Source organism: Equus quagga, chromosome 13 (genome assembly GCF_021613505.1).
Source record: "Equus quagga isolate Etosha38 chromosome 13, UCLA_HA_Equagga_1.0, whole genome shotgun sequence".
Classification (NCBI taxonomy): domain Eukaryota; kingdom Metazoa; phylum Chordata; class Mammalia; order Perissodactyla; family Equidae; genus Equus; species Equus quagga.
In genome coordinates, this window is record NC_060279.1 from 53,612,124 (window position 1) to 53,622,853 (window position 10,730).

At 55.6% G+C, this 10,730-nt stretch overlaps 1 protein-coding gene across 1 annotated transcript; it reads left to right on the forward strand.

Moving 5' to 3' along the window:
- The first annotated feature begins 8,264 nt into the window (after positions 1–8,264).
- On the forward strand, positions 8,265–10,332 carry CCL17 (C-C motif chemokine ligand 17). The gene is made up of 3 exons (XM_046684451.1): positions 8,265–8,354; positions 9,363–9,480; positions 10,063–10,332. The coding sequence occupies exons 1-3, from the start codon at positions 8,285–8,287 to the stop codon at positions 10,181–10,183; spliced, it is 309 nt and encodes a 102-aa protein (XP_046540407.1). The 5' UTR covers positions 8,265–8,284; the 3' UTR covers positions 10,184–10,332.
- The last annotated feature ends 398 nt before the right edge of the window (positions 10,333–10,730 follow it).

The window sequence follows — 10,730 nt, forward strand, 5'->3', positions numbered from 1 at the left end:
GCAGGTATCTGGGCTAAGAACATCCCAGGCTGAAAGAAGAGTGGTGCCAACATCCTGAGGAGGAGCACGTCTGGCTGGCTGAGGCACAGCGAGGAGGCCACCCAGCTGGAGCAGAGAAAGCGAGGGGGGGAGGGCGCAGAGCGGGCAGGGCCTCCTGGTCGCTGTCAGGGCTTCTGCTTTTCCTGCGGGTGAGATGGAGGCTCACGGGGATGTTCTTACTGAGGAGACGCAGGCTCCTGCGGCTGCTGTGCTGAGAAGAGATTGCAGGGGGCGAGGGTGGAGGCTGGGGGCTGGCTGGGAGGCCTCCAGAAGGCAGTGTGGGAATCCGGGGAGAGACAATGGGCTCTGGATGAATTCTGAAGGCAGAGCCAGGAGATCGCCTGACAGATGGGAAGTGGGGGGGTGAAAGAGAGAGGCGTCAAGGATGACGCCCAGGTTTCTGGCCCCAGTAACCGGAAGGAAGGGGCTGACAGAGAAGAGAGGAGGAGCCGGTGTGCGGGCGGATGGGCATCGGGAATTCAGCCTTGGACTTGGTGGGTTTGAAACGCCTGTTCAACGCGGTGAGTAGGCAGCTGGTTTACAAGTCTGGAGTTTTCAAAAGAATTTTGGGAGTCACTGGCGTACAGATGACATTTAAAGTCAGGAACACGTACTATTTGCCAGATATAGGCACTAAGGCGGGTGATGCGAACTGAGGCCTTCTAATAGAGTTACAAATGTTACTTTCATTTTGCAGATGTGGAAACTGAGGCTCGGAGAGAAGTAACTCGCTCGAAGTCTCATAACTCATTGGTGGCACAGCTGAATTCAAACCCGGATTACCTGCTGAGTCTTTGCCCCTAGCCCCTTGCCTCCACAGTGACCCCCTTGCTTAATGTCTTTATGGCATGTCATATGTGAGAAATGGATAGAATTTGCTTTGGCAGTGGGAGTGGATAACCCAGAAAAGAAGAAGACAGGAGCAGCAAACCAGGTCCCATAGTGAGGGAACACTCTGATCCTTGCAGAGGTTGAACACTGGGGAGCTGCAAAATGAGGCCGAATAGGGAAGGATGGACCCGATTGATGGCAGGCTTAAAGACTGGCAGGAAGAGTTTCCACTGGTGCGGGAAGGGAGCAGGGAGCCATTGACAGTTCTTGAGGGGGCCAGTATGTAGTCAGAGCAGCCCTTGAGAAAGACCCGTCACACACGGGCCTGTAGGCTGGCGGCATCAGGAAAACCAGAGAGGAGGAAATAGGCCCGGAAGCCATTGATACTGTCTGGGTGTGAAAGATTCGGGTTGAGCCAGTGGAAATGAGGAGGAAGTGAGGAAGCTGAGGATGGCCTGAAGATGTCGTCGCTGAGCCGAGTCTGTGCCTGATGCCATGTGGGGGCTGATGGTGAGGAATGAGTCAAGGTTTCCAACCAGTGGGGCCGACGAGGAGGTGGGGAATAACGTTGGCCAGGACAGAAGAAAGGGAAGTTGATTGAGAGGGAACTTGGTCCTGCTCTTCGTGTTTTGGGGGCTGAGTGAAGCATGAGGGGCCAGATTTCTTCTTCTCAGGAGCCCACAGTCAAGGGTGGGTGACAGAACTGCACAGAGCTGGCTAGACTGCAAGGCAGAGAGAGCTAAGGGTCTGAGAGTGCAGGCAAGAGGAGGCCAGAGGACGAGGCGGGGGCCAGGTGGGCGTGTTTGATGGTGACTGGTAGGGCTGGGGATGGAGAGTTAGGAAGCGTCCATCCCGAGGTCAAAGGCCTGAGTGGATGACGTCAGGGAGGGAGAGAGGGTTGCATGAGGCAAAAACCAACCCTGGGGTTGCTTCTGCCACTTGCTAGCTGTGTGTGCCCATGGACCAGTGTCTTAACCACTGTGGCTGGTCCCTAGTTTCCTCATTTGTAAACATAGATAATAATAGTTCTCACATCCGGCCATTGTGAGGACAAAGTAAACTAATAGATGGAACTGCTGAGGGCCCTCCCGGCCCGTGGTGAGAGCTCAGGGATGTTACTGAGAAGAAGAGGCCACAGAGAGCTCAGGGAGGGCCTAGGTCCTGAATCCCAGGGGAGGAACGTCAGGGAGGGAACTCAGTTCCTAGTGATGACGAGGAGATTCATCGAGCCAGCTAGAAACCAGAAATTTACATACATCATCTCAGTTAATTTTCCCAGCAACACCAGGAAGGAGCATCTATCAACATGCCCATTGTACAGATGAGGACAGTGAGGTCCAGAGACCTGATCTTGGTCACACAACCTGGAGCAGGTAGAAGAGGGACCCAGGGCTGTACATAGCGCTTCCAGAGCATCTGCTGGTAACCACTGCCCCACACTGCCCTTTGTGAGGGGATGGGAAGTTCAGGGAGTGGCCATGCAGGAGTTGAGGGACCCAGAAAGTCAGGGCCAGAAGCCACATTGCTAAGAATTTACTCACATGTGGGCAGAGAGGAAGTGGTAGTGGGAGACCACACATTGCAGAAGTTTAGTCATAAGTGAAAGGAGAAATAAGAAGACAGAGTGTTGGGTGTTGGGAGGGAAGGGTGTTGGGGTCAAGGAGTGGTTCTATGGAAGGAGAGAACCTGGATCGTGTCGTCAGTAGAAGAGAAGGGGACCATGAGACGGAAGAGTGTGAAGAGCCAGGAGGTGGGGGTGTGACAGAGGAAAGGAGGCCCTTCTGGGATGAAGAATGAATGAGATCGAAGCCATAGCTGAAGCAATTTAGGTTTGGCAGAGGGCAGTAAATGGTCATGACTCACAAGGAAGTTGTAAACTAGGTGGGAAAAGAGTCAACGAGGGCCTTGGTTGGGTTCCTCTGCTTCATCCGTGACAGGAAGGGTCAGGTGTGTCTCGTGAACTGGTGGACACATTGGATCAAAAATAATTGGTTCTTGGCTGAAGGTGTCCCTGAGATAGAATGTCAGCTGGACCCAAGCTGTAGTTCAGAAATTTGTAAGTGTCCATCCATCCATCCATCCATCATCCACCAACCCACTCACTCATCCTTCCATCCATCCATCCAACCATATATCCATCCATTTACTCATCCTTCATCCATTACCCATCATCCCTCATCTATTCATCCGTTTACCCATCCATCCAACCGTTCACCTCTTCATCCATCCAATAACCATATATTATTGGGCACTTCCTGGGTGCTGAGTCCTGGGGGTACAAGTTAGGACACAAAAGAGATCCTTCAGTAGTCCCCCCCTCATCCTCAGTTTCACTCTCCATGGTTTCAGTTACCTGTGGTCAACCAAGGTCCAAAAATATTAAACAGAAAATTCCAGAAATAAGCAATTATAAGTTTGAAATTGCATGCTGTTCTGAGCAGCGTGATGAAATCTCTCGGCTTCCTGCTCCATCCCACCCTGACATGAATCATCCCTCTGTCCAACGTATCCACGATGTATACGCTGTGTACACTACTGGCCCGTCAGTCACTTAGGAGCTGTCTGGGTGATCAGATCAACTGTCGCCATATTGTAGTGCTTGAGTTCAAGTAACCCTTATTTTACATAATAATGGCCCCAAAGTGCAAGAGTAGTGATGCTGGCAATTCAGATATGCCAAAGAGAAGCCATAAACTGCTTCCTTTAAGTGAAAAGATAAAAGTTCTCCACTTAATAAGGAACGAAAAAAATCAAATGCTGAGGTTACTAAGATCTATGATAACTTTTATGACAATATATTGTTATAATTGTCCTATTTTATTATTAGTTATCACTGTTAATCTCTCGCTGTGTCTAATTTATAAATTAACCTTTACCACTGGTATGTATGTATGGGAAAAGCACAGTATATATAGGATTTGGGACTGTCTGCAGTTTCAAGCATCTACTGGGGGTCTTGAAATGTACCCCCCGCAGATAAGGGGGGACTGCTGTATTTTCAAGGAGTCCACAGTCTTCTGTGTAAGACCCAGCAGACAAGCCAGCAATCGCCGTGCAATGTGAACAGAGCATCACAGAGAGAGAGAGAAATCGATGACCTGTGGGCACAGAGGAAGGAGGGGGCAGAAGGGAGGAAGTGAGGGTTTCAGGTTTAATCTGAAGGAGGGTAGGAGTGAAAGGAAGTGGTGGTGGGCAGGAGAGAATATTCTAGACAGAGGGAACAGCCTGTACGAAGCCCTGGGTGTCAGTGAGAGCCTGGCATTTTCGAGGAACTGAAAGAAGGTGCACGTGGCCGGAACAAAGCGGTGTGGTGGGTGGTGGGCTGGGGGCAAAAGTTGAGGCTGGAGAAGTCGGCAGGAACCTGGACTTCGTCCTGAGGGCAATGGGGAGGTATTGAAGGATGTGGGGAAAGGAGGGCCTTGCTCAGGTTTGTGTTTTGGAAAAATCTCTAGGCTTTAAAGAGGAGGACAGACTGAGGGGCTGGTCGTCGGGAGACGAGTGTGGGGTGGCGGTCCAGCAGAGAGATGGAGCGGGTGGGCATGTGGATGGCGAGGAGTAGATGGATTCAAGACCATCTACGTGGCTAACTCAACGCGGTGTGCCAATTGACTGAACGTGGGCGGTGACAGAGAGCCCGGGGCAGGGGTGAGCCTGGTGTTCCTGACCTGAGGAATCGAGCCGACCTGCAGTCTGTCAGGAATTACTGACTCATCAGAGAGTACATCAGGCCCTTGGGACAGCGGAGGGGGACACGTTTCAAGGCTGGGGGATGGAGATAACATTTAGGACCTTCGCTCACAGCCCCCACGAGCAGGGCAGGACGGATCTGGCTTCAGCTGTGGGAGGATGGAGCTGAGTGGATAAAATGCTAGATCCTCACCGAGATGCTCCAGGAGACCCGGGCCGGTCATCGCACCTCCTGCAGCCTCAGATGATACAGGTGTGACCTGGGTGACAACTTCTGCCACCCAGTGACAACTGTCATGTGTAATTTGAAGACGATAAAGAGCTTCCACTCCAGCACCCCGGCCTCTGCACTGTGGCTCCGGACTAAGTTCTTGAGGTTGTGACAGCAGCATCCCTGATTCCACCTCAGCCCCCTGTAGAGCCAGAGGCGGGGCAGGAACCCCCCTCCCTCCCTTCCTGGGTGAAGGACCCAGAATCCGGTGGTCAGCCCCTTCAGGCTAAAGTGTGGTGGGGGTGCGGGTACCAGAGCACCTCTCCCCTGCCGCCCTCCACAGAGCTCTGCCTCACTGCCACCTCCTCCAGGGAGCCTTCCTGATTCCCCTGGTGGACCTCTGAGTCCCAGAGTCCGCACAGCACCATAGAGGTCTCTCGAGGCCCTTATCACAGGCCCAGGCTTCAGGACATTCTATCTGGAAGGTCCCTTGGAATCCATTTCAAAGCTAGGAGAACCAAGGAGAAGGAAGGCGGTTAATTCCCAGCAAGGAAACCACCTCAGAAATGTCCCTGGTCTCCCTGCCTCCCAGGCGAGGCTGAGAGGTGCGCCCAGCCCCCCACGGTTTCCCCCCAGGTTCCCCCTCAGTCTCACCTCCTCTTCCTCGGTCCTCTGCAGTCCCCTCCTCCTCAGTCAAGCCTCATTGGAAGCCCACTGTGCACCAGTCCCGGGGATGCACACAGTGGGGGACACGACCCTGTCCTCACAGAGTCTACTGTCTCCGTGTCACATCCAGGCCATCTCCCCACCAGAGTTCCATGCCGTTTCCCTCACTCACCTCTGCACCTGCCTCCTCTGCTCCTGTGCTAAGAGCTTCCCTCGTGTGACATGCCTGCCCCCTTGTCCTGGTAAGAACTCTCCCACCCACAAGGCCCAGCTCACTGGCCACCACCTCCAGGCAGCCTTCCAAGTTCTCTTGGCCAGAAGCAATCTCTCCCTGCTCTGGACCCTGGGGCCCTTTAGCTCACCTGGACGTTCCTACTTGGGGCCAGGCCTTGCTCCCCTTCCCGATCTCGCTGTGGAGAATCTCCCCCCAAGGGCGGGGGCTGTGTCTGGCTTCTGCCCTCCCCACAGCACCGGGCACACAGCATGTGCTCACTGGCTTGTCTGCTGCTCTATTTCCCTCCCTGCCAGCAGGCTACACCAGCCCAGAGCTAGTCCAGAACTTTCTGCTCCTGCCACTGTAACTTGTTCCCTAGAAGGGACAGGGGAATTTGGGTTCTTCCAGAGAAAATTTCTGAGTCTGTGGCGGAACAAGGGGAGACGCGAAACCCACTCAGGGAGTTTCCCCAGCAGTGGGGGCTGGGGCGGCCTCCCCATTAATAAAGCTGCCAATCAACCTCGTGACAGCCCCTGTTGTCCTGCACCGAGGAGCATGTGGAGGCTCCTGTGGCAGGTGGAGAAGCCACAAGACACGGCATTAGCCACCGGGCAGAGGGCATGGAGAACAGAGGGTCAGGAGACCCTCCCCCCACGAGGGGTAGCATCAGCAGGGACCCGCTCCCTCTGCCTCCTCCTGGGACCCAGGCCCTCACCAAGCACCTCTGGGCGTTTGCTGCTCCTCGGGGCCCAAGGCTCTGTTTTCGGGCCAGAGCTTCCCTCTCCCTGGCCAGGGTGGCTGAGGGCAGCAGCACCCTTTCCCCAGCCCAGCCCGGCCTCCTCTGACTCAGCAGGATGGGGCCAGCTGGGGGCTGCTCTGTCTGGGATTGCAGATCGCACCCCTTCTGCAGGAAGCTGGCACCAAAGATGAGCAGAGGCAGGAAGGCCCCACTCTGCACCAGCCCCCTCTGCTGCACGTGCATATGGAAGCCCACCCCGGGGACAGGCTGGGGGCCAAGAACCCTCCCCGGTGGTGGCTTGAGAAGTGGGCGGGGTTAGGGGTCTCTGGCAGGTGATATGACTCTAAAAGAAGCAGAGGAATGCTGGTGTGAGGCCCAGTAAGGCAGGACCCCATCTTTCTCAGATTTACCATCTTGGCAGGCCCCCCTCGGATGGTCCAAACACTCTTCTATAAGTGAGGAAACGGGGGTGCAGAGAGCATCTATGAGCTGCCCAAGGTCACACAGCAAGGCTGTAACAAAGGATTCTGCTCCCAGGAGGTTCTGCCGTGACAGGAGGCACCCCCTCCAGGAAGTGAAGCAGCCCCAGCCTCCCAAGGTGGCCCTGCGGGAAGAGTTGCACCTGGCCTTTCCCTCCCATGATCCAGCCCGCTGTCGTGGTTTCCTCTCCCAGATTCCTGGTGAGGACTGATGAGCTTACCGTCTGAGTGCTGCCCCTGGTGGAGTCGCGTCTCAGCAAACAGCACCTGCTGGTGTTATCCTCGCTAGGGATGCAATTTTAATAAGGCTCCATGATTAACACAGAGCTGACTGTGACAGCACCAAATGCACCTGACACCATGTTCCAGGGCCAGGTGTCATTCTGAGCTGCCCCTGGTCACTCAGGGACAGGCTGGAGCCAGGCCTAGATCCCATGTGCGGAATCAAAGATGCTGCCCACTTGGAGGCGGGCATGGGACTCTCCTCCTAGTTAAAGGACTCCCATGATCTGGCCTGGGGAGCCCTAAGCAGAAAAATGGTCATTTTCTCTGGTGGCCAGGGGACCGATGCTGTGATGCAGTGATGCTGCGGCCAATGGGGTCTGTGGAACGTCTGCTCAGGGCTTGGCTCGGGCGCATGTGTCCAGTGCAGACGTGGCTCTGCTAGGAGCTGGAGGCATCATCGCTCACCGGGCCTTTCATTCTGTTCTGCAGCCTAGATTGAATCACCCCACGTGGGGGAATTTGGCTTCCCAAACTACAGAAGTGCAAATTTGGACGAAATGGTGATTAAAACCTGTCGGGCTCTGGCCTTCTGTGGTTCAGGGCCCAGGATGGGGAAGTACCCACCACCAAAGCTGTCTGTGCCTCCAGCCTTTCTTAGCAGGAGATGGAGCTGTGGCCCTACCTGCAGAGAGGTGCCCATCTGCCGTGCAGCCGGCAGACCCCTGGGAGGCCTTCCTGGCACCTTGCAGCTCCTCGGGGCTCAAGGGAGGCAGCCTCCCTTGGCCCCTGCCTGGCTGTCCCCCCGCCGGGCACCGTGCACAAAGAAGGCTCACCAGCCTCAGAGCAGGGACAAAACCAGGTTAGGATGGAGGCTTTTTGGCTTTGCTAATAGAGGAACCAAGAAATGTCCCCTGTGAAAGGAGAAGTGTGTCATTGTCGTGGCCCCTGGTCACACACACCCCACCTCCGTCCCCAGTCGAGTGTCCATTCTCTGTAAAGCCACAAACATTCCAAGACTGGACTTCTGCTGAATCATCTCAAATTCTTGGAACTCCACTGGTCTAGGGAAGGATGGAGGGGGAGGTGACAGGAGGCGGGCAGGATCCCCACAGAGGTTAAATAGGTCACCTCCACTCTTGGCTCTCCGCCTTGTCACCACAGAGCAGAGGGACCCACTCCTGGACTCCAGCACCATGACTCCACTGAAGATGCTGTTCCTGGTCGCCCTCCTCCTGGGGGCTTCTCTGCAGGTCACCCACGCAGGTGAGAGCAGAGGAGAGGAGGCCCGAGGAAGGGACACCAGGAGAGGAGGGGTGGGGGACCCAGACCACAGCAGCAACACACACATATTATGTATTATTTGCATCCCTACAAAGATGTGAGAGGCCGGCAGCAATAGGATTTTGAGGGAGGCATTCAAAGCAAAATGATGGCAATGATGGTGATGATGTGGAGAAGGATGACGATAGTGATGATGGGGAGAAGGATGATGATGGTGATGATGAAGATGATGTGGAGAGGGATGCTGATGGAGATGATGAGGATGGTGACAATGCTGCCACCCCAGTGCTTGGGGACTGGCCTGGTGACGGACAAAATCCTTGCACATCTTGCACTGCGATGGTCCTGAGGCAGCGACTGTGCCTGTGTTCTGACGGTGGAAAATGAACAATTCTCCAGATGTCAGCCTCCGTTTCATTAAAGAGTCTTATGTACAATGAGGGGATCAGCGTAAAGGCAGGAGAGGGAAACTGAGCCTTGGAAAGTGTCCTCACCCCTCGGGCCTCCATTTTCGCATCTGTAGAATGGGGCAGGGCTAGCACCTGCCTCCAGGTGCGCTGTGAGGACCGGCTGGGAGAAAGGCTGCAGTGGGAAAAGGTCAACCCAGAGCCTGGCCCGGAGCAAACACTTGGTGACTCGGGGCTGGTATCTGAGTGTGCGCCACACACAGACACATACACAGAGACACGCAAATAAGCATGCACAGGCTCCCTCAAGCACACACAGATACATGCATGCACACACACATGCAAATACACAGGCCCCCATCACACACACACAGATCTCCCACACACAAATGTGCACACACACACACACACACGTATAGACCCCATTCACATACTCCCCACACAGAAACACACTCGCAGACTCCCCCACAAGAGCTCCCCCCAACAACACACACACATAGACACACAGATAGACGCACACACACACAGACACGCATATGCAGATGCTCACAGGCGCGCCCACTCCTGCCGTCCTTCTTTGTAGCGCGAGCCACCAACGTGGGCCGGGAGTGCTGTCTGGAGTACTTCAAGGGAGTCATCCCCCTCAGGAGGCTGATCAACTGGTACAGGACCTCCCCGGAGTGCCCCAAGGATGCCATCGTGTGAGTCCGCCCTCCCCCCGCCCCCTGCTCATGGGAGCTGAGCACGGAAGGAGGACCCTGGGGCTTCCAGGACAGCCCCTGGGGAGAGGAGAGCGGAGAGCGGGATTCATCCCCTTCACCACCCTGGCTCTGCTCCTCAGGGCGGTTCCTGCTCCCCACACTGCGAGACCCAAAAGGCCCCAGGTGGTGAGGCCCCCCTTTCTATTGATTTATGGGAAAACTGAGGCCCTGAGAGACACAGGACAGCCCATGTCACACGGGAAGTTAGCTGCCAATGCGGTCACTTTCCCCCACCTGGGCCTGAGCCGGAGAAGCGCTCGAGTGCCAGGCCCCTCACATGCTCCACCTAGTTCCCAGGCTGTAGGTGGGCGTGGGCAGTCTGAGGTGGGGGACAGGAGGTCCTCCTGGGAGCGCCAGGACTGGTAGGGACCTTGTAAGGGTCAAGAATCAGCCTGATGTCCCAGATTTGCCACTGAGGCCATGTGACTTCAGGCAACTCCTGGTCAGCGCAGGCTGAGGCTGCTCCGGGGCTCCACCGCATTCACGCCCCGCAGCCCCTGACAGTTTTCTCCCTCTGTGTAGCTTTAGAACTATCCTGGGCAGGTCCATCTGTTCAGACCCCAAGGACACGAAGGTGACGAAGTCAATCAAATACTTAGAAAGCATCATGAAGTCCCAGGGCCTCATCACCCAGGAGTCCTGATTTCCCCTGGACCGTTTGCAGACTTCTGGCCTCAGCGTTCACTGCCCCGACCCCAAGCTGCCTGGGTCCAGTGGAAGCCCTACGAGGACAAAGAGGACCCCTGTCCCCTTTTCTAAACTGGAACCGTGGCCTGAAAAGGCCCAGATTAAAGTCTCTTCCTTAGTCTGAGTCAATGTGTTCTGTCCACCCCGGCCTGTCGCACTGGAAGGGTCCTCAGAGAATGTCTGGTCCTGCCATGTCCAGGTCGGAAAGGGAAACTGAGGCTGAGAGGGGGACATGGCTGCCGCAGCCCACACTCGAGTGAGGGGTGGCCCTGGTGAGGGGGCCCAGGCAGGGGTGGGTGGAGGGGGACGAGCAGGGCAGGGTACACAAGAGGTTCGGTGGACCCTCCTCTGTGCCGTGCGCTGGCAGGGAGGGGTTCTTGGAAGGGCCATCTGGATTCTCTCCCATCCAGTCTCATCTCATCTGCCCCTGAGGTCCCCCAGTCTCGGCCCAGACCAGCCCCTATCCTCATCTGTGATCCCCTGCCCAACGCAAAGCTGAGGAC